Source organism: Lithobates pipiens, unplaced genomic scaffold, assembly GCF_037356315.1.
Source record: "Lithobates pipiens isolate NorthernLeopardFrog02 unplaced genomic scaffold, aLitPip1_a1.2 Scaffold_8, whole genome shotgun sequence".
Lineage (NCBI taxonomy): Eukaryota > Metazoa > Chordata > Amphibia > Anura > Ranidae > Lithobates > Lithobates pipiens.
In genome coordinates, this window is record NW_027507903.1 from 682,425,389 (window position 1) to 682,449,071 (window position 23,683).

General features: G+C 46.2%; 1 protein-coding gene across 1 annotated transcript in view; it reads right to left on the reverse strand.

Annotated features, from left to right (window-relative positions):
- LOC143962539 (NACHT, LRR and PYD domains-containing protein 10-like) overlaps positions 1-22,827 on the reverse strand; it is a 53,537-nt gene extending 30,710 nt beyond the window's left edge. The window contains exons 1-4 of the mRNA XM_077471811.1: positions 22,770-22,827; positions 19,338-19,637; positions 12,542-12,589; positions 1,435-3,139 (exon numbers count right to left, since the gene is read on the reverse strand). Of these exons, the coding sequence (XP_077327937.1) occupies positions 1,435-3,139; positions 12,542-12,589; positions 19,338-19,637; positions 22,770-22,827 (2,111 nt within the window). The remainder of the gene's footprint in view (positions 1-1,434; positions 3,140-12,541; positions 12,590-19,337; positions 19,638-22,769) is intronic.
- Between the last annotated feature and the right edge of the window lie 856 nt (positions 22,828-23,683).

Genomic DNA, 23,683 nt, shown 5'->3' on the forward strand with positions numbered 1-23,683 from the left:
CCTTCAGATAGGGTAACATCCTTATGATCATCCATGCTGCCCCAGCCTGTTGCACCAGAAGTCCGATGGCCACCACTGCAGCCACCCGTGACATCACCACTAGCCATTTTCCAGGAGGGCTCAGGCTGTTCCCCATCATTGACCAGCCGGGCACTCGCCCCTACTAGGTGGGATGAAGCCGCTGTCCCCTCTCCATTCACCGTCCGACCCCGGACCCCACCAGCTACAGTGCCGCCATCAGGCCCCCACTCTCCCACCGGCTCTGACATGGCAGTGACACCGGCTGCTCCAGGCACCAGGCCAGTTTTCTGAGTTTCTGAGGTTGTCTGTCCCCCACCGAGCTGCCTGGGTGGCCATGTAGCCTTTTTCGGTCATCGCACTGTGAAACTGACCAGTCATTGAGGGATGGGCCATGCCGGCCCTCTCCGCCCCATCCTGTGAGTCCTGTGCAGGCAGAGTATTCCTCCCGGGCTGCACTGACACCGCGTGGGACCAGCATTTCTGTGCAGGGGTCAGAGGGTCCCTGGAGGCAGCCTCCATGGGGCACCTAAGGCGGCGCTAACCCTCGTGGTGACTGCCCCGGCTCACTTTCTCCACCCGTTCCCCATAAAACACTGAACAACCCTGCTTCTTAGACCCTCCCCCTTCACTTTGCTCCCTGTAACCAAGCCCCATTAACCCGGTCATGACGGCTCTTTGTAAAACATTTATTCTATTAAAACAGCTTCAAACATTGCACTCACATAAGCTCAAATCAATGAAGCCTAGTGTGTACAAGGGCTAAATGTTTTGCTTTTGGATGAGCAACCTAACAGCTAGCATTTGGTTCAAATTTGTGTTCAGACCGAACACTCAGCTCATCCCTACTGACCATGCCTCTGCCTTCTGTCCTGCCTGAAACATGCCTTCTTGGTAGTAAGCCACTGGCCACATCAAACTTTTCCTCCTGCCAGTTGTAGGTTCTTGTGCCCCACTAGCTGTTGTTCCAGTTTGCTCCTCTGTGGTATCTTCACCCGGCACTTCAGTAATCTCCTCTGCAGTCCACAAGAGCCCCCCTCGGCTAAGTTGCCTCCTCTCTGCCAAGTTACCTACTAGAAGTAACTGTTAAACTAGACTCTTGGCCACCATGCCTATTTGTGCCCTTTACTCCCTGTTACCATTTTCAAGGGTTTTTGGACTAGAGCTGTCTCATCACTTCAGCCTCTAACCGGGTACACGATAGCATTTTTTCAAAATGTCCTGATGTTGACAAAGCCAAAACTCCCAATTTCACTCTATAAAAGAATTTACCTCTATAAAAGGCTTGGCTATTTTCGACAAAACATTATTTTGGATTTTGTTTGGCATTTGGTTATTATGATGTTGTCACGGTCACTTACCAAAGTTTCTGACATTGGTGTAGGGATGACATATGATATTGTCATAGTCACTTACCAAAGTTTCTGACATTTGTGTAGGGATGGGGACAACATCTCTGCATACTTGGGTCCCATTGTAAGATAGGTTAATATGAGAGACTTAAAACTGTCACAAGTGTTTAAGCAGTAGCTCAGCTCTTCTAAACAATTCCTGTATGAACCGGAGTAGTCATTCAAGTCCCCTAATTCCAAACCTGAAATATAGGTCATAATTCCCTTTATGAAATCCTCATCCTGAGTCTCATACAGGCAGAGAATGGCCTCAGCAATTTTAAAGTACGAGCTCTGTCCCTGAAACCATTTTTTTATTGCACGTCTATAAGGGAAGGACAATTTAATTTTCGTTGACTTTGAGAACTCTTTAACCACCTGTTGATTTAAGAGTCCAAACAGGAATTGCACAGCCACCGTTAAGTGTGGGTGATGTTTGCAGAGTGATGAGAAGGAGTCCTCTTTACAGATCTCAGGGAGAGAAGGGTCTTCTTCGTTATCTCCAGACTCACGCTCCAGCCCATAGTACAGAGCAGCAAAAAACTCCTGTACACTCAGGTGGACAAAGCTGTAGCAGGTCTGGTTGTCAACATTTAGGTGGAAGATGTTCTCATTCAGAAATACAGATTCAGCTTCGGATACAGAAAGTCCATGTCTTTCCAGATCTTCTTCCTCAAACAAGATTTGTTGGTTTAGGACTCCTTCTTTAGCTAGAGCACACAGCTTCTTCAGGGAGGTATGCACGGGAAGTCCCCGGCCATGATACTTTAGTAAACTCTTCAGGTAGAGGAGATAGAGTGAAGTGGCTGTTTTGCAGGGATTTAATTCACAGTCCTTTTCTATTTCTTGTTTCATTACAGTGCATACAATCCAGCATATCATAGGGACAGCACACATGGTCAGCAGAATGTCGTTGTTTTTTATCACACTGAGAACTTTATCTGCTTCGTCTTTATTTTTAAAGAAGCTGTAGAGAAAACGGACGCGGTTTTCCCCTGTGAATCCGAGGATCTCCACACAGCGTGAATCTTCGATAAATGTGTTCAGCTTCTCCAGGGCCAGCGGCCTTGTGGTGATGATCAAATGGGATTCTTTGAGGATGTTTTTCCTGAGTAGATTTTGAAGAAGTGTCTCCTTGTTGGTTTCTTTAGAAAGATCCTTCGAAATCTCAGACTCCTGCTCTACAGTCAACTTAAGTTCATCAAAACCATCAATTATAAAGAGAAGATTTCTGTGATGTCTGCGATCCTTCAGAAGCTGCTCCAGGTAATCATCTGAACATTGTGGGCAGCAGACTCTGGATAAAAGTCCCGCGAGGCTTACATTTCCAGTGACTTTGTTGATTTTGCTACAGCTCATATAGAACATAAACTTGTCTTGATAGAGATTTTCAGAAGCCCAGGCCAGCATGATCCTCTTGGAGGTCATTGTCTTACCGATGCCGGCTGGTCCTTGTAACACCACAATTTTTGGGACAAAATTGCATTCATCTGGATCAAACAGAGCCTGGATTGTGGTTGATGAACGTTCAGAAGATTTTATCTTCATGTTCTCTAGATGTGCCCTGCCTGAAGATGTTATGTCATTCTTCTTTCCCATTTTATTCTGGGGTCCCTTTATCATAAGTAAATCAGTATAGATATCCTGTAGATTAGTGGCCTCCCCTAACCGGGAATTGTATTCTCTAAACCGCTTTTCCTTCACAGATTCCATATATTCTTTCCTCCATTCTGTTTACAGATAAAAGAAAAATGTTACTTGGATACATAAGAAACAGCATTTGGAAAAAAAATCTTTATATAAATGTAACATCCATGTCTTAAACAGGGCTGATAGTAAATTTAGCTGCTGCTGGGTTGTAACTAGCCTGGCTGATTTGTAGTTTGTTGCTTGTGATTATTTGGGTTTTCTCCCAAGCCTGGTTCTACCTTTGGTTCCTCCATTTTGTCAATAGGTGGCACTGTTGCTTTTGGCATTAGTATGATGAATTACAGTGAGTCTAGGTTATGAATAAGCATACTTTTCTCAGCCAATCAGTAGGAATTACTTTGGTCGCTGAGGATGCTGGGAGAGAGTACATATTTGGAGGAAGTCAGGTAATTTGGGTCCTTCCACTCAGACTGTGGTCTGGGTTGGGTGTGTGAGGAACAGTTGCAGCTGAGTAGTCCTGAAGCCCGAGGCCTAGCAATGTGCTCGGGGGCTCTGCCGGAGAGAGCCTGTCTGCTACCTGGATTCTAGACATGTGCGATTCGTTTCATACGAATCTCAAATTCGTAGGAATTTCCCTAAATTCGTAAGTTCGGGAGGATCCAAAATACAAATTGCCGTGCGTCCAAATTTTGTACGAAATACGAACTTTTGTTTACGAATCCCCAGGAGGAGGTCAGCACAGCACAGGGATGGTGGGAGCCCCTCATCTAATGAAAATTCGTATTTCGGATAGGAAATTCTTCAACGGAATTTCGTATTTCGGATAAAAACCAAACTTCCATCAGCATCTACTGTCATATTGAGGTATATTTTTGCCTTTAAATTCATCGTAACGAACGTTCGTACAAGTTAATGAACCTAACGACAATTCGTATTTCGTACGAATTGAAATGGAATTTCGGACACGAAATACGAAGTACGAATTAATTTTAATACGAACCGTAAGGGAACAGAACGGAACAAATTTATTGACGGCGCCCATGTCTACTGGGTTCATGGAAGAGGATCTGCCAGACAGTAAGAACCTCTTGTTGCCTGGGGGCAGGCAGAGAAAGATGGAATTCTTAGATGAAGTACCAGATGGAGTACCTTCATGAGCCAGGAACTGTGAAGAGGCTGGGTAATAGGGATGAGCCGAACACCCCCCATTTCAGTTCGCAGCTGAACATGCGAACAGGCAAAAAATTTGTTCAAACACACAAACACCGTTAAAGTCTATGGGACATGAACATGAATGATCAAAAGTGCTCATTTTAAAGGCTTATATGCAAGGTATTGTCAAAAAAAGTGTTTGGGGACCTGGGTCTTGCCCCAGGGGACATGTATCAATGCAAAAAAAGTTTTAAAAACATCAGTTTTTTTTCGGGAGCAGTGATTTTAATAATGCTTAAAGTGAAACAATAAAAGTGAAATATTCCTTTAAATTTTGTACCTGGGGGGTGTCTATAGTATGCCTGTAAAGGGACACATGTTTCCCGTGTTTAGAACAGTCCGAGAGCAAAATTACATTTCTAAAGGAAAAAAGTAATTTAAAAGTACTCGCGGCTACAATGAATTGTCGGTCCGCAATACACATAAAAGTCATTGAAAAAAATGGTATGGAATTCCCCCACAGTCCATTACCAGGCCCTTTAGGTCTGGTATGGATATTAAGGGGAACCCCGCGCTACAATAAAAAAATGGCGTGGGGGTCCCCCTCAAAATCCATACTGAAGGGTCTGGTATGGATTTTGATGGGAACCCTGCGCCAACATTTTTTTAAAAATGGCATGGGGGTCCCCCCAAAAATCCATACCAGACCCTTACCCAATACGCAACCTAGCAGGCCGCAGGAAAAGAGGGGGGACAAGAGAGCACCCCCTAACCATACCAGGCCACATGCCTTCAACATGGGGAGGGTGCTTTGGGGTAGCGGCCCCCCTAAAGCACCTTATCCCCATGTTGATGGGGACAAGGACCTCATCCCAACAACCCTTGCTCAGTGGTTATGGGGGTCTGCGGGTGGGGGGCTTATGGGAATCTGGAAGCCCCCTTTAACAAGGGGACCCCCAGATCCCGGCCTCCCCCCTGTGTGAAATGGTAACGGGGTAGACATTTACAGGCGGTACAGTTGTGTAGTGGTTAGCATTCTCACCTAGCAGTAAGAAGGGTCGCTGGTTCACATCCCAACCACGACACTACCTGCCTGTAGTTTGCACGTTCTCCCTATGCCTGCGTGGGTTTTCTCTGGGTACTCCGGTTTCCTCCCACAATCCAAAGACATGCGGGTAGGTTAATTGGCTTCTGTCCAAAATTGGCCCTAGTATATAAATGGGGACCTTGAATTGTGGGCTCCTTGAGGGTAGGGACTGATGTGAGTGTGCAATGTTTAGGGATAGGGACAATTGTAGACACTCACTCAGGTTGAACTGGATGGACTGGTGTCTTTATTCAACCTTACTAACTATGAAACTATGAAACTACTATTTCACAAAAAAAGTGTGAAAATGGTAAAAATGTCAAGACACAGCTTGGGACAAGTCCTTTATTAAAAAATAAAAATGTCCCACGAAGTCCATTCATCTTCTTCTTCTCTTGCTCCGACGGACCGAAAAAAGCAAAAACAAAAGCCTCACGCTATCATCAATCTGCCTCCATGGGAGGCACACGCCATTATTACCGGCCTCTCAGATGACAGCTCTTTTATAACTTATGGCGGGGCCACAGGGTGACGTTGCCAGGTGACCCTGCCTCCTCTGACGCACAGGGACATTCCTATGTCTTCCCAGTAACGTCACAGGGGGCGGGGCCACTCGGTTACATCACCGGATGCCCCCCCGACACTATGGGGAAGCCATAGGGATGTGCTTTGTGCGTTAGAGGGGTGGGTCACCCGGCGACGTCATCGTGTGGCCCCACCCTCAGTTATAAAAGAGTTGTCACCCGAGAGGCCGGTCATTACGGCGGGTGCCTCCGATGGAGGCAGATCGGTGGCAGCGTGCAGATTTTTTTTTTCTTTTTCGGTCCGTCAGAGTGAGAGAAGAAGAGGAATGGACTTCGTGGGACACTTTTATTTATTTTATTTTTTTTATAAAGGACTTGTCCCTAGCCATGTATTGTCATTTTTACCATTTTCACCCTTTTTTTGTGAAATGGTAGGGGTACAATTGTTACCATCTCACATAGTGGGGGAGGGTGGGATCTGGGGCTCCCCTTGTTAAAGGGGGATTCCAGATTCTGATAAGCCCCCCGTCCGCAGACTCCCACAACCACCGGGCAAGGGTTGTGGGGATAAGGCCCTTGTCCCCATCAACATGGGGACAAGGTGCTTTGGAGGGGGGGCGCTACCTCAAAGCACCCTCCCCATGTTGAGGGCATGGGGAGTGGTACAGCTCATAGGGGGGCACTCTCTCGTCCCCCCCCTCTTTTCCTGCGGCCTGCCAGGTTGTGTGCGCGGATAAAGGTCTGGTATGGATTTTTGGGGGGACCCCCACGCCATTTTTTTTAAAATTTTGGGGCAGGGTTCCCTTTAAAATCCACACCAGGCCCTTCAGGTCTGGTATGGATTTTGAGAGGAAACCCTATGTCATTTTTTTTATTGTGGGGCGGGGTTCCCCTTCGTATCCATACCAGACCTGAAAGGCCTGGTATGGAATTTTTGGGGGACCCCCACACAATTTTTTTTTATTTTGGTTTGGGGTTCCCCTTAATATCCATACCAGACCTGAAGGGCCTGGTAATGGACTGTGGGGGAATCCCATGCCGTTTTTTTTTATAATTTTTATGTGTATTGCCGAGACCCGAAAATTCATTATAGCCGTGAGTAGTTTAGTTTTAAATGACTTTTTTTCCTTTAGAAATGTCATTTTGCTGTGGTACTGTTCTAAACACAGGAAAAATGTGCCACTTTACAGGCATACTATAGACACCCCCCAGGTACGAAATTTAAAGGAATATTTCACTTTTATTGTTTCCCTTTAATCATTATTAAAATCACTGCTCCCGAAAAAACTTTGTCAGTTTTTAAAACTTTTTTTTGCATTGATACATGTCCCCTGGGGCAGGACCCGGTCCCCAAACACTTTTTATGACAATAACTTGCATATAAGCCTTTAAAATTAGCACTTTTGATTTCTCCTATAGACCCCAAATTGTTCACTATTCGGCAAACACCCGATGTTTGAGTCGAACATTGGGCTCATCCCTACTGGAGAAACATCAAGGGTAACTAATACAAGGAAACTACACAGTGCTGTGAATTTTGTTGCTATAGAATAAGAATGAGCTCAGGCGTGTTTGCATGCTCCATGTGCAGAGCCCGCCAGGAAGTCGGCGCAGCGCTGCACTAATCACAGGCAGTGAGACATTGCCAGATCTCTGCAGCCTCATATCGGGGCAATGTCTCTTGTGATTAGCGCAGCCCTGCGCCGACTTCCTGGCGGGCTCTGCACATGGAGTATGCGAACACGCCTGAGCAAATCCTTACTATAGAAGACAGCTGTGGCTACATAGGTACAGAACGTTGGATGCAGGCCTAAGCAGGGGCGGACTGACCATTTGGCCACTCGGGCACTGTCCGAGGGCCCCGGGCCACTAGGGGGCCCCATCAGAGTTGCCAGCTTCACTGAAACCAGGGACAGTATGTAAAAATCTGTGTTTTTTTTTTACATCTGTCTCTGAAATGTCCCTTACCGACATCCTTTTGGTCTAAAAATCCTGAGATTATAGCTGCCCCACCTCTCCAATGCCTTCTCAGCCAATAGAAACATGTCTGTGTATACTGTGTATACATGTATGTGTATACTGTGTGTGTGTATACTGTGTGTGTGTATACTGTGTGGCCCCATAATCTCTGATTGCCTGGGGGCCCCATAATCTCCTATTGCCCGGGGGCCCCATGAGTTGTCAGTCCGCCCCTGGGCCTAAGGCCCTTGTTCTGTATTGCTGTCTACCTCTGCAGTTATTTTTGGAATCTGCTGTGCCTTTTGCAATTTTGTTCTGGTGTGTCCTGTGCCTTATTCCACTCTCCTACATTTTTTTTTTTCAGTTGTGAGCAATGAACTCACTTTTGCATTCTAAAAGTGACTGGCGCCCATTTGTTCTACAAAATGTCCACACCCAGCATGCCTAAGAACCAGCACCCTGAGGTGAAATGTCAGCCCTCCCTTATGACGGGGGATACTACATAAATACATTGTACTGTATATCTCTAGTACCCATTAGTGCCTGCATTATAGAACAGTACCTTGTAGATGAATCCAGGAGCCCCAAAGCATGTGGAACTCCAAAACACAAATACCAGCTTTAGGTTCTGAATGATCATTATGATGGACTAGCTCACTGAACCATGGAAAGTCATGGGAGGTGGATATTATGCCACGTACACACGATCGGACTATCTGGCGGACTTGGTCCGGCGGACTCTCCGCCCTTGTGTGGGCTCTGGCTGACTTTTTGTTCCCAAAGTCCGGCAGACTTAGAAAGAAGTTTTGACTCAAAATGGTCCGCCGGACAATCCGCCCGTCTGTGTCCTAGTCCGCCGGACTTATGAAATGAATGGACTTGCCCGCACACGGAGAAAAGTCAGTTCATTTTGAACGTGGCTCCAGGTAGACAGGATGTAGCGAAGGAAGTCAATGTCACCGCCTCCATCGGCGAGATTGACACCTCACTGTCCCCGTCACCTGGTATGGATTTAAAGGGGAACTCCTATGCCGAAAAAACGGCGCGGGGGTCCCCCCAAAGTCTATAGCAGACCCTTATCCGAGCACGCACCCCGGCCGGTCAGGGAAGGGGGTGGGGACGAGTGAGCGCCCCCCCCTCCAGAGCCATACCAGGCCGCGTGCCCTCAAAATGGGGGGGTGCTTAGAGGAAGGGGGCCCTGCGGCCCCCACCCCAAAGCACCTTGTCCCCATGTTGATGAGGACAAGGGCCTCTTCCCAACAACCCTGACCATTGGTTGTCTGGGTATGCATGCCGGCGGCTTATCAGAATCCAGGAGCCCCCTTTAATAAGGGGGCCCCCAGATACTGGCCCCCCACCCCATGGGAATGAGTATGGGGTACGACCAGGGGCGGACTGACCATTGGGCCACTCGGGCACCAGGCCACTAGGGGGCCCCATCAGGGTTGCCATCCTCAGTAAAACCAGGGACAGTATGTAAAAATCTGTTTTTTTTTAATTTATTTTTTTACATTTGTCTCTGAAATGTCCCTTACCGACATCCTTTTGGTCTAAATATTCCAAGATTATAGCTGCCCCACCTCTCCAGTACCTTCTCAGCCAATAGAAACATGTATGTGTATACTGTGTGTACATGTATGTGTATACTGTGTGTGTGTATATTGTGTGGCCCCATAATCTCGGATTGCCCGGGGGCCCCATGAGTTGTCAGTCCACCCCTGGGTACGACATACCCCTACCCATTCGTACCCCATACTCATTCACATAGGGTGGGGGGCCAGTATCTGGGGGCCCCCTTATTAAAGGGGGCTCCCAGATTCCGATAAGCCCCCGGCATGCATACCCAGACAACCAATGGTCAGGGTTGTTGGGAAGAGGCCCTTGTCCTAATTAATATGGGGACAAGGTGCTTTGGGTTGGGGGCGCCACAGGGTCTCCCCTTCCCCAAAGCACCCCCCCCATGTTGAGGGCACGCGGCCTAGTAAGGCTCAGGAGGGGGGGCACTCGCTCGTCCCCACCCCCTTTCCTGACCGGCCGGGCTGCCTGCTTGAATAAGGGTCTGCTATGGACTTTGGGAGGACCCCCACGCCGTTTTTTCGGCGTAGGAGTTCCCTTTTAAATCCATACCAGGTGACGGGGACAGCGAGGTGTCAATCTCACCGATGGAGGTGGCAACATTTAACTTCCTTCGCTAGTCCCGTCTACCTGGAGCCGAGTTCAAAATGAACTGACTTTTCTCCGTGTGTGGGCAAGTCCGTTCATTTCAAAAGTCCGGCGGACTCCCGCCATAGTCCGGCGGGTGGTCCGCCGGAAAAGTCCGGTCGTGTGTGGGCAGGTCCGCTCGTTCGAAAAAGTCCGGCGGACCTCCGCTGCATAATCCAGTGGTTTGTCCGCTGGATAGTCCGATCGTGTGCACGCGGCATTAGAGTTTGGGATTCTCATGGATATGCACACATACACTTTGTTACCAAAGTATTAGGACACCTGCACTTACACACTGTGGCAGAACGTTGCCCTGCCAGGATCTAGAAAGGGGAATGTAACCCAGAATTCTCAACCGGATGAGTTGAGGGGCTCCAAGAAGCATGTAACATGAAGAGGAAACTGGCTTTTCAGTTTCCTCCTTTCTTACAAAAGTCCACTTTGGGACGTGGAGCTCAGGGATTTCTCAGAGTTCCGGGTGGGATGCAATCCCTAGTCCTGGGTCCTGATTTTGAGAACAGTAATGCCCCGTACACACGAGAGGGATTAAGTCTGACAGACCTCCAAAGGAGTTCCGCCGGAGTTCCGACGGAGTTCCGACGGAGTTCTGGCGGACTTTTCGACCGAACGGACTTGACCACACACCATCACACCAAACTCCGACGGAGTCGAACGTGATGACGTACGACTGGATTCGACGTAGGAAGTTCATAGACAGTAGCCAATAGCTGCCCTAGCGTCGGTATTAGTCCGTCGGAGTAGCACACACACGAGCGAATTTTTCGAAGGGGACCGGGTCCGGCGGAGTTCCGTTGGGAAAATTTAAAGCATGCTTCATTTCTAAAGTCCGTCAGACTTTAGCGAAGCTAAAGTCCGTTGCAGCCCACACACGATCGGATAGTCTGACGGACTCAGTCCGTCGGACTTTGGATGTCGAAAAGTCCGCTCGTGTGTACGGGGCATAAGAATACTGATTGGTCAGGTGTGTGTATTGGGCTTTTAGTAGTGACCTGACCGTGGTTCTGGGCTCCACCCCGGCAGATAGATAGTCTGAGTACCAGGAGTCCGGAGTACGGATGAGCTCAGGTGTGCTCGCATGCTCAACATACAGAGCCCGCCAGGAAGTTGACATTGCGCTGCGCTAATCACAGCCAGTGAGACATTGCCCCCGATGTGAGGCTGCAGAGATCGGGCAATGTCTCACTGCCTGTGATTAGCGCAGCGCAATGTCAACTTCCTGGCGGGCTCTGTACGTGGAGCATGCGAACACGCCTGAGCTCATCCTTAGTCAGGAGGGCTCCACGGGGGAGCCAGTGCAGCAAGAGGCTGCTAGCTGTGTGCACCAAGGTGGTCAGTGTAACAGTCTGTAGGAGACAGACAAGGGGCTGGAGTGTAAGGCCAGAGCAGCAGTGCTGCAAGTGAGAGCCAACAAGGCTGAATGTAGATGGACAAAGGAATGCTGGAACCCCTGCGAGGGAATCCTATCTTTGTTTGCTGAACTTGCTTTTAAGAAAAATGGACAAAGTCCTTAAAAAGAAGAACCAGGGAGTGGCGGTGTCCCTAAAGCTCTTCATTTGATACTAGTCCTTTACACACACATGAAATTTAATGGCATCCCAGTCTTAGTCCGTCGGGTTCAGTATTGAGTTGGCCCTTTGCAGCTATAACAGCTTCACCTCTTCTGGGAAGGCCGTCCACAAGGTTTAGGAGGGTGTCTATGGGAATGTTTGACCATTCTTCCAGAAGAGCATTTGTGAGGTCAGGCACTGGTGTTGGATGTGAATGCCAGGCTTGCAGTCTCCGCTATAATTCACCCCAAAGGTGTTCTATCGGTTTGAGGTCAGGAGTCTGTGCAGGCCAGTCAAGTTCCTCCACCCCAAACTTGCTCATCCGTGTCTTTATGGACCTTGCTTTGTGCATTGGTCCAAATCATTTCGTAGAGGGGGGATTATGGTGTGGGGGGTTGGTTTTCAGGGGTTGGGTTTGGCCCCTTAGTTCCAGTGAAGGGAACTCTTAAGACATCAGCGTACCAAGACATTTTGGACAATTTCATTCTCCCAACTCTGTGGGAACAGTTTGGGGATGGCCCCTTCCTGTTCCAACATGACTGCTCACCAGTGCACAAAGCAAGGTCCATAAAGACATGGATGAGTGAGTTTGGGGTGGAGGAACTTGACTGGCCTCAACCCCAATAGAACACCTTTGGGATAAATTAGAGCGGATACTGCGAGCCAGGCCTTCTCATCCAACATCAGTGCCTGATCTCACAAACGGTCAAACATTCCCATAGACACACTCCTAAACCTTGTGGAAGGCCTTCCCAGAAGAGTTGAAGCTGTTATAGCTGCAAAGGGCGGAGCCAACTCAATATTGAACCCTATGGACTAAGCCTGGGATGCCATTAAATTCATGTGTGTGTAAAGGCAGGCATCCCAATACTTTGGGTAATATAATGTATGTGCAGGCACCGTTTGGGCTTTCTATTCGTTTGTGGCAGCAGTTTTTTAGTGTGGTAAGAGGTGCGTTTTTTTTTTTTTTTTAGGTCCATGTTTACTAACCTGGCAATAAGTCCAATATGTCTTCACGTTTTATCTTCTTCAGTTTGTCTGAAAAAAATATTCATACGATTACTATACAAGAAGTAAGGTATGCACAGGAGAAGCATTTAAAGCATTTGTTACCCCAACACTTCATATTCCTGATATGTGGCTGCTGTACCATGTGCTTGTATGCTGAGGTCTCCTGTTCTCTTTGTATTGTTTCCTTTGTGTGAAATCCCTACTGATCCTGTCGGTCCCTCTGCTTTCCTATTAAAAACTGACCACACTAAGCAGGAGAGCAGTTCTCTAACCATGCTGGGGACTCAGGCTGCTCTACTCCAATGATCAGACCTGTCCTGTCACGCCTCCACTGCACAGCCTGTCACTGGGAAGATCAGTGTGGTGCTGTTTCTCCTCCCCCGGCTCTCATGCAGATGAGAAAAGAGGGAATGTGATCACTTGTACCCTAATCTTTTCCCAAGTGTCCCTTCACAGCCCCAGTATCCTCATATCCTCCCCAAGTTTACCTCCACAGCCCCTATACCCTCATATCTTCCCCAAGTGCCCCTCCACAGGGCCTGTACCCTCATGTCTTCACCAAATCCCCCTCCGCAGCCCACGTACCATCATAGCTTCCCCAAGTCCCCCTCTACAGCCCCTGTACCCTCATATCTTCCCCAAGTCCCCTCCACAGCCCCTGTACCCTCATATCCTCCTTGAGTTCCCCTCTACAGGCCCTGTACCCTCATGTCTTCACCAAATCTCCCTCCGCAGCCCCTGTATCCTCATATCTTCCCCAAGTCCCCCTCAGCAGCCCCTGTACCCTCATATCTTCCCCAAGTCCCCCTCCACAGCCCCTGTACCCTCATATCTTCCCCAAGTCCCCCTCCACAGCCCCTGTACCCTCATATCTTCCCCAAGTCCCCATCCAAAGATGCTGTAACTTCAAATATTCACCAAATCTCCCTCCACAGCCTCTGTTCCCTCATATCCTCCCTTAGTTCCCCTCCACAGCCCCTGTACCCTCATATCTTCCCGAGTTCCTCTCCACAGCCCCTGTACCCTCATGTTTTCACCAAATTCCCCTCCACAGCCCCTGTACCCTCATATCTTCCCCAAGTTCTCCTCCACAGCCTCTGTACCCTCATGTCTTCCCCAAGTCCCCCTCCACAGCCCCTGTACCCTCATATCTTCACCAAGTCCCCCTCCACAGCCCCTGTACCCTCATATCTTCACCAAATCCCCCTCCACAGCCCCTGTACCCTCATATCTTCCCCAAGTCCCCCTCAACAGCCCCTGTACTCTCATATCTTCCCCAAGTCCCCCTCAACAGCCCCTGTACCCTCATATCTTCCCCAAGTCCCCCTCCACAGCCACTGTGCCCTCATATCTTCCCCAAGTCCCCCTCCACAGCCCCTGTACCCTCATATCTTCTCCAAGTTCTCCTCCACAGCCTCTGTACCCTCATGTCTTCACCAAATCCCCCTCCACAGCCCCTGTACCCTCATATCTTCACCAAGTCCCCCTCCACAACCCCTGTACCCTCATATCTTCACCAAATCCCCCTCCACAGCCCCTGTACCCTCATATCTTCCCCAAGTCCCCCTCAACAGCCCCTGTACCCTCATATCTTCACAAAATCCCCCTCCACAGCCCCTGTACCCTCATATCTTCCCCAAGTCCCCCTCAACAGCCCCTGTACTCTCATATCTTCCCCAAGTCCCCCTCCACAGCCCCGTAACTTCATATATTCACCAAATCTCCCTCCACAGCCTCTGTTCCCTCATATCCTCCCTGAGTTCCCCTCCACAGCCCCTGTACCCTCATATCTTACCCGAGTTCCTCTCCACAGCCCCTGTACCCTCATGTTTTCACCAAATTTCCCTCCACAGCCCCTGTACCCTCATATCTTCCCCAAGTCCCCCTCTGCAGCCCCTGTACCCTCATATCTTCCCCAAGTCTCCCTCCACAGCCCCTTTTCCCCTTATATCTTCCCCGAGTTCCTCTCCACAGCCCCTGTACCCTCATGTTTTCACCAAATTCCCCTCCACAGCCTCCGTACCTTCATAGCTTCCCCAATTCCCCTCCACACCCTCTGTACCCTCATATCTTCCCCAAGTCCCCCTCCACAGCCCCTGTACCCTCATATCTTCCCCAAGTTCCCCTCCACAGCCCCTGTACCCTCATATCTTCCCCAAGGACCCTCCACAGGCCCTGTACCCTCATGTCTTCCCCAAGTCCCCCTCCACAGCCCCTGTACCCTCATATCTTCACCAAATCCCCCTCCACAGCCCCTGTACCCTCATACCTTCCCCAAGTCCCCCTCCACAGCCCCTATACCCTCATATCTTCCCCAAGTGCCCCGCCACAGGCCCTGTACCCTCATGTCTTCACCAAATCCCCCTCCGCAGCCCCCGTACAATCATAGCTTCCCCAAGTCCCCCACCACAGCCCCTGTACCCTCATATCTTCCCCAAGTCCCCCTCCACAGCCCCTGTAACTTCATATATTCACCAGATCTCCCTCCACAGCCCCTGTACCCTCATATCCTCCCCAAGTTCCCCTCCACAGCCCCTGTACCCTCATATCTTGCCCATGTCCCCTTCTACAGCCCCTGTATCTTCATTTACTTGCCAAGTTCCCAAAATAAATGAATCGCCCATGTCTACTCAACTGATATTGACCAGCAACATCAGCAAAGAGCATTCAGGTTCACCCATGCAGGACATCTCTTGGAGGCCTCTGGATGCCAAGCTAGATATAATGGGGGCACCCCATTAAGGCTTAAAGGGGTTATGGGGAGAGCAGTATATTTCCTTTATAAAAGTTACCCTTATAAAGGCAAACTTTTGCGATTCTGACACTGGTGGCCAACTTTGCTAAAGATAGCAGAGAAAATACTTACCAGTTCATACAATGTCATCCCTCCCTAATACAGAATCTCCCTCATCCAAAAGGGAGGGACGCCTCACTCACTCAGTATTCTTCTATCCTCTATAACAGGGGTCTCTAAACTTTACAGTGGGGGTGAACATTGTATATTTTACAAATATTTGCAGGCCAAAAAAATAAATTTGAAAAATACAATAAAGCGTTTAAAGGAATGAACAGACATGTGCAGAACAAAAAAAAATGTAGTTTCATTTTGATTCGTTATTTCGTTTTGTTTATTAATTTTCAAATCGATTCGAAAAGTTTTCCAATTTCAAAAAGAAATAAAATAAAATAGAAATAAAAAGAAATAGAATCTTTTTTTTTTTTTTTTTTATATATTCCTTTATTTTCTATTCTATTTTATTCTCTTTGGAAATTGGAAAACTATTTGAAAAGTTTTCGAATTCAAAATGGATTTGAATTTCATCCGAATTATTTTTTCTCGTTATTTCGGATTCGTTCAAATTCGGTGCTATTCTAAATCAGAAATCCGGATACATCAAAATTTGTCAGAATTTCAGTTCATAACTAAACTAACCGCACATGTCTAGGAATTAATAAATTTGGAGTTTTTTGTAATAAAATTATTTAGAACAATAAAAACTTCAGTAAAACAAAGCAAAGAAATTCCAAATAAACTTGAGTCCCCCTTTACGTCAAAGTCCCCATCAGTGTCCCTTCTTACATCAGGCCTCAGTCGGAGTCTCCTCTTACACCAGAGGGCCGCGTAAAAAGCTTGCGGAGGGCCAAATTTGGCCCACAAGCTGCAGTTTGGAGAACCCCTGTTCTATAACTATTCTATTGCTGGTGAGTTCAAGTTGTCACCATTGAAATAATGCTAAGAAAGTATACTACTTCCATACAAGGGCAGTGGTACAAGGATTCTCAGCCCACAACTCCCTGCTGCCTGAGAGTGTATCCAGGTAGGTGATTCGAGGCCGCCAAGAGGCCATTTTCCCTTACAGCATGAGCTTCCTGTAGTAGAGATGAGCTATGCATGTTGCATGAAGTCAGCTTATAGAAGGATATATACTAATTATTATTTACCTGGGAATGTAAATAACAGGGTCCAAGTCACCAAATGAGCAACGTATTGGATGTTCTGTGCTGCTTAGAACTTCCTAGGTTTGCTGAGTCTACTGACCATCTCATATGTAATGCTACAAAAGTTCTGTGTATCTTTTACATTATTGACCTCTGCCGGGTTAGCCCCCCCCATATCAAAAATTTTGAGAGAATCTTATGCAGTTTGTTAAATCTTTGTTTACATTAGATCTCACACAGAAGAAGCAACATTAACAGTTATTTGCTGGGGCGGGGGGGGGGGAGGGGCTAACCTGTCATCGGCCCCCCCCCCCCCTTATCAAAAAATTAACCAAAGAGTTAGCTATTTTGGAAGCTATTTGTTAGATCCAGTAAGATCAAGTGGTTTTAACATTAGATCTCACATAATTAGAGACTTAAGTGATTGATGAGGGGTGGCTGGACCCCCTTTATCAATTTTTCTGGCCAACAATCATCTAGACTAATAGATATTTGTTAGATCCGGTAAGATCAAGTGGTTTTAACATTAGATTTCACATAATTATAGACTTATTGAGTGGTTAATGAGGGGGCCCCCCCATATCAAATTGTCTGGCCAAAAATCATCTAGACTAATAGCTATTCATTAGATCCGGTAAGATCAAGTGGTTTTAAGGCTAGATCTCACATAAATTCAGAGATATACCACATCAAAATAGAGATATTAGGAGGTACATATGGACGGGTTGCCCCCCACTCCTTATCAAATTTTCTGGCCAAAAATAATTTAGTCTAATAGATATTTGTTTTCCTCTGGCACTGTGCTTCAGGCTTCACTGGGCTTGGACAAACCTGTCGATTAATGTCCCACATAATTTCAGCATACCTCGGTATGCTCAATGACACTCCTCACTGGTACACTTGAAAATGCTCATTATGGGCTCCGATACAGACTCTAGTATGGATATCCGTGCATCGCTACCAAATAACCATAATATCCCTGTAATTATGGATAATCAAACATTAAAATCACTTGATCTTACCAGATCTAATGAATATCAATTAGCCGGGGTGATTTTTTGGCCAGAAAATTTGATAAGGGGGGCCAGCCTGTCTGTCAGAGAACTCACAGTGCTAATGCCTGTCTCCGTGAAGCAGTGGCTAATTCCCATTCCGCTAATACCAATGGGCATTGTCAGAGAATTCACAGTGCTAATGTTTGTCTCCATGCAGCAGTGGCTAATTCCCATTCCGCTAATGCCAATGGGCATGCGCGGTGTCACCGACAGAGGCGAACGAGTTCCGGAACGTGCGCGTGCAGTCTCGCACCCATACGAACATGTGTGCGCACTCGTGTACCCATGCGAACGTGTGTGCGCACTCGCACATTCACGTCCACCAATCCTGGTGCATGGCGCCATATATAAACATAGTTTCTGCCTGATACCAGTGCTGGATCGTCTTCAGCTTGTTCCTGATCGCTGTTTGACCTGTTACCTTGCTCCTGACAAAACTTGACCATTCTCCTGGATCACCCCTGCCTGTTATCTACCTCTACTGATTATACAGACCTCGGCTTGGATTCCCTACTACAGCTCCACTTCCTGATTCTGTACCTCGCTGCCAGCCCATTGCCAACCTCTGCCTGTCCTTGACTACGAACTTGCCTTCCATTTATGTACCTTGTTGCCAACCTTTGCCTGTTCCTGACGTTGCAGTTGTTCCTGAATACATACTTACCAGCCTGACTTCCGCTGAACAGTTCTGGTGATTAGTCTTCATGCCTTCCTCCGAGAGGATCCTGTATCCCCAAGCTCCAGCCTTCAGCCTGCAGGCATCTGCACCCTTTTGTTGCCTCAGCACTCCCTGTCCCTACTACCAGGGGTTTTGGGACCGGAACCTTGCAAGAGGCCACCCTGCAAGGTACATGCCATTGTCCTTATGTACCACCTAATACCTCTATTTTGATGTGGAATATCTCTGAAATTATGTGAGATCCAATGTTAAAACCACTTGATCTTTCCAGATCTAACGAAAATCTATTAGCCTGAATGATTTTTGGCCAGAAAATTTGATAAGGGGGGGCTAACTCATCCTTAAGTACCACCTAATATTTCTATTTTTATGTGGAATATCTCTGAAATTTAATGTTAAAACCAATTGATCTTACTGGATCTAATAAATAGCTGATAAGGGGGGCTGATGACAGGTTAGGCACCCCCCCCAGCAAATAACTGTTACTATTGTTTCTTCTGTGATCTAACGTAAACAATGATTGATCTAACCTGATCTAACAAACTGCATAAGATTTTTTCAAAAATTTTGATATGGGGGGAGGGGGGAGGGGGGGGGGGGTATGTGGGGCTAACCCGTAATGCCGCGTACACACGACCAGACTTATGTCCGACAGACTTTCGAAGGAGTTCTGATGGAGTTCTGACAGAGTTCTGACGGACTTTCCGAATGAGCGGACTTGGCCACACACAATCACACCAAACTCCAACGGATTCGAACGTGATGACGTACAACTGGACTCGAATAAGGAAGTTCATAGCCAGTAGCCAATAGCTGCCCTAGCGTCGGTTTTTGTCCGTCGGACTAGCATACACACGAGCGGATTTCTCGGTAGGAACTGGGTCCGGCAGAGTTCTGGCGGAAAAATTTGAAGCATGTTCCATTTCTAAAGTCTGTTAGACTTTTGCGAATCAAAAGTCCGTTGCAGCCCACACACGATCGAATAGTCTGCCGGAATCATTCCGTCAGACTTTGGATGTTGAAAAGTCCGGTCGTGTGTACGGGGCATTAGAGGTCATTATTGGGAACCGTAAGAATACATCAATTATAAACAGAAGCTCACCATTTTGTTGGTCTATACTTTCCCGAAGTTTATTTGCAAGTCCAGTTAGCTTAATCCTCTCTAATACTTCACACACGACTTGTAGAGCTCTCTCCTCTCCATATGTTTTTATGAGAATGTTCTCTGTGTCTATCCTGTCTGCTTTTTCTAGTTCTCCTCTGGAAACATTCTTTTCCTCAGGTAAATCAGCGAGCTTGTTCTTAAATTTCTTGAAATTGTATTCTTCCAGATCTTCTAGAGACTCCGAAATAAGATCCCTTGATGTGTATGTCCTCTTTCCTGGGTCACCAGTGGTCAACCCTACAGAGAAGAAACCCAACATTTGTGAATATTTAGGTGGACATAATGGACGGTTCTAAAGTGGCATGCCAGACAGGACTGTGCTACAAGCTGATGTTTCAGAAAACCACAAGCCTATGTTATATAAAAGGGTACAAGAACCTGGAGTACAAATACTGAAGCTTAAAAAAGAACTCCAGTTTTTATTTTATTTAACGATTTTCAGTATTGGATGATTTATCGTCCTGAAATGTCCCTTCTCATGTGCCACAAAGCTCCTTCCTGTCTGTAGTTAAAATTTGCATAAGTGTTCCCTAAAGCTGGCCATAGATGGATCAAAATTTGGCTGGTTCAGCAGGATCCCGCTAAATTTCAGTCCATCTATGGTCATTTCCATTCAAGAGCAGTCATTCTATGTACCAACTGTTTTTTTTATGGGCTTAATGGAAAAGTATGCCTTGATCAGCACTTCAGCTGGGTGGTTGATCAAAAAGAAAAACAATCTATCTATGACCAGTTTAAGTCTTGCTATGTTGGGCTTTATTCTGGTATTTTGCAGCCTCTTGTGCTCAGGAACTTTCTAAATGACATTTTATGACAGACCCCATTAAGAAGGCTCTAGAGTTTCAGGCAGGGAGTCTGATAGCTGGCCAGCCCTGCTGAATTTGTCATTAGAGAGATGGACCAGACTCTGTTCTAGAAGGGTCCTTTTGGAGGTGCTTTACCCCCACCCCCCACCCACTTTGAAGGGAAAGATTCTGCAGGGAAGAGGTTCCATGTGTGTTCTGGCTGAGTACCCAGGAAGTAACAGGCTTTGTGCCTGCAGAAGATGGCTGTACCCTAAAATGTCCCATGCTAGAGTTCAGAGAGTTGCTCCGTTGGTAACAGTGTGCTCCAGGATGCTGAGATCCACCCAGACACTGTCTGGATCTCTGTATCAGACCTTATCCTGTCCTTTCCTTCATCTAAGTTCTGCAATAAAATGTTTAAAGTTAATTCAAGGACTGGACCTGGAATGGATGCTTCAACCATGTGAAGTCAGTGCCTGAGGACAAGGTGGTCTTATGCCCTGTACACACGATCTGACATTATGACAACAAAATCCATGGATTTTTTCCATCGGATATTGGTTCAAACTTGTCTTGCATACACACGGTCACACAATTCTTGTCGGAAATTCCGAACGTCGGGAACGCGGTGACGTATGACAAGCTGAGAAAAATTAAGTTCAATAGCCGGTGCAGCTCTTCTGCTTGATTCCGAGCATGAGTGGAACTTTGTGATTTTGAATTGTGTACACATAATTGGAATTTACGACAACAGATTTTGTTGTTGGAAAATTTGAGATCCAGCTCTCAAATTTTGTGTGACGGAAATTCCGATGGAAAATGTCTGATTGAGCCAACACACGGTCAGAATTTCTGAACAACAAGCTCCCATCGAACATTTTCTGGCGCAAAATCCGACTATGTGCACGGGGCATTAGTATGGACAGAATTCCAACTTGCAAGTTCCAGGCCCTTCTACATGAAGGCATTGTAAAAGAAAATTTTTGGAAAGTCTCTTACTGCCAACTTAGTGGTGGCTCAGGATTCCTAGTTTACACAGGGGCTGTAAGAAAGATACTTCCAGGAGATGGTCATCTCATGTGACTCAACCCGTCAAAGGATTACACTTGTAATGTTTCAGTTTTCAGAACTGCCATCTCTTTTTTTCCAGCTGCATCCTTCTCATCATCATACAGCCTCTTCCACCCCAACCTGTCAAGGACAATTTCCACTGCAGTCCTCAGGACTACAATGCTGAGGTCATGATGTTGGAGCTGTTGCCCATGGGTGGTGCCCATTGGAACATGCAGTCCCTGACCACATGGAAGCGGCAAAGGAACCACAAGACCCCTAGCCCATGGTCTGTGTAGACTTTAATTTCAAAGCAAACTGGAATGGTTACATGATGGCATTTTGAAATAAAAGTAGTAAATAAAAGTGGGGGGCAGTTTCAATAATATTGAAAAGATATTGTTAACAAACATGACTCATATGAAAGGATGTCATTCACATATGATATACATATATATATATAAATCATTGAAAAGGGATAGACTTTCATACATGTGTTATAGATATAATATACAATATGTTCTTCATACGTGTATTATCAAAGCTTCATGTTGGTTCAAGATTATTTGTATAATACATGAGTGTGGAAATAATAAGAACTTAAAGGGGTTGTAAATCCTTGTGTTTTTTCACCCTCTTGGGTTTTAAAACATATATGTTCAAATGAGGATAATTGAGAGCTAGGAGGATTAATGTAATGTGTCTCATAGAATGCTTTTATCTTTTCAATGCTTTGCTGTTCATTAGTAGGGATAGTTTTTGTATTTTGTAGTGAGTTAAAGGAGATAAATGTGCCCCCGTCATAAAAATCAAGTAATTTGGTGACATCATTATCAGACCACCATTGAAAGGAAGTTGCAGAGGAGTATGCTAAGGTAAATCTTGGATCACCAAGGAAGAATGCTCCCAATGGGGGATTGGTGACCAAAGGCCAATCTTTTTTGCATTTATTCCATAACTTTGGGGTCAGACTGTAAGACAATTGCGTTGCAAGATGAAATATGGCACAAGGGAATAGTATTAGACCACTACAGACTTGGAAGGTAGAAGGGTTTGATTGATTAATTCTCAGAAATTAACCAATGTATTGTAAAGCTGGGGATATGCCATTGAGCTGTTTGTATAAGTCTGCTAATAGTGCCATATTTGTGTACCTCCCAATCTATGTGATTGATATAGAATCTTTTTCCCTTATCTAGGAGTTTTATTATTCCAAATAAATGTGTTTATTAAGGATTGAATTTTAGCTATGTAAGTTTTTTTAGATAAGTAAAGGAGTTTTGGAAGAATCAATAATAAGTTTTATTTACTAGAGATCAAGTCTTGAAGATCCCACCGCCAACAAGAAGAAGAATAATAAAGACATTGTCTATGCAGGATTCCGGTTCTACTTTCCTTTGGGGGACAACGTTGTAAAAACCAACAACATTTTCTCTGGTAAAAATTAACAGGATAACAGTGCTTTAAAACATTTTTTTAATTTTTAAAATGTATTATATTTATAAATATCTGAATTTGTATAACAAATTCAAACTTTCTCTTCCCTTCTCTGCAACTCTTATAGTCTGATAGCTGTGCAGGAATATCGTCATTTTACGCAAATTACTTTTACATTTTTATGTGATCTACAGGATGTTTCCTACATACTGAGTGCATCTAACCAAGTGTTGTTAATGCTTCTGCCAGATGAATGTTGAGCACGTTTAACGCTTAATAATCCCCATTATGAATGTTTATCAGCTCAATCAGATTCTGGACCTAACGGTGTGATATGGGAAGTTGTTAAATGTTTAGGGCATTTGCTGCAACATGGTCTCTTTGTCTTAGTTCATAGGAGGATAGTGTGTTGAGCAGTTTGCAGAAACTAGGCGTAGGCCCTAGGAAGATGGAGTGTTGAGCAGTCTGTTGAATATAGGCGTAAGCCCTTGGAGGATGGAGTGTTGAGCAATCTGTAGAACCTTGGTGTACACCCTAGGAGGATGAAGTGTTGAGCAATCTGTAGAACCTTGGTGTACACCCTAGGAGGATGGAGTGTTGAGCAATCTGTAGAACCTTGGTGTACACCCTAGGAGGATGGAGTGTTGAGCAATCTATAGAACCTTGGTGTACACCCTAGGAGGATGGAGTGTTGAGCAATCTGTAGAACCTTGGTGTACACCCTAGGAGGATGGAGTGTTGAACAGTCTGTAGAACCAGTGTTTTGGACCAGGGTGGTGCTGTGGACATGTTAGCATATCTTGTTTTCAGCAAGGCATTTGATACAGTTCCACATAATGATCTTATACAAAAGTTATACAACCTAAGACTTAACCCTTTGGTGGTTCAGTGGATATGCAGTTGGCTAAAGGATAGATCCCAGAGTGTCATTATGAATGGGGGTTCACTCAGAACAGAGACCAGTCACTAGTGGGGTACCACAAGGCTCTGTACCAAGTCCTGTTCTATTTA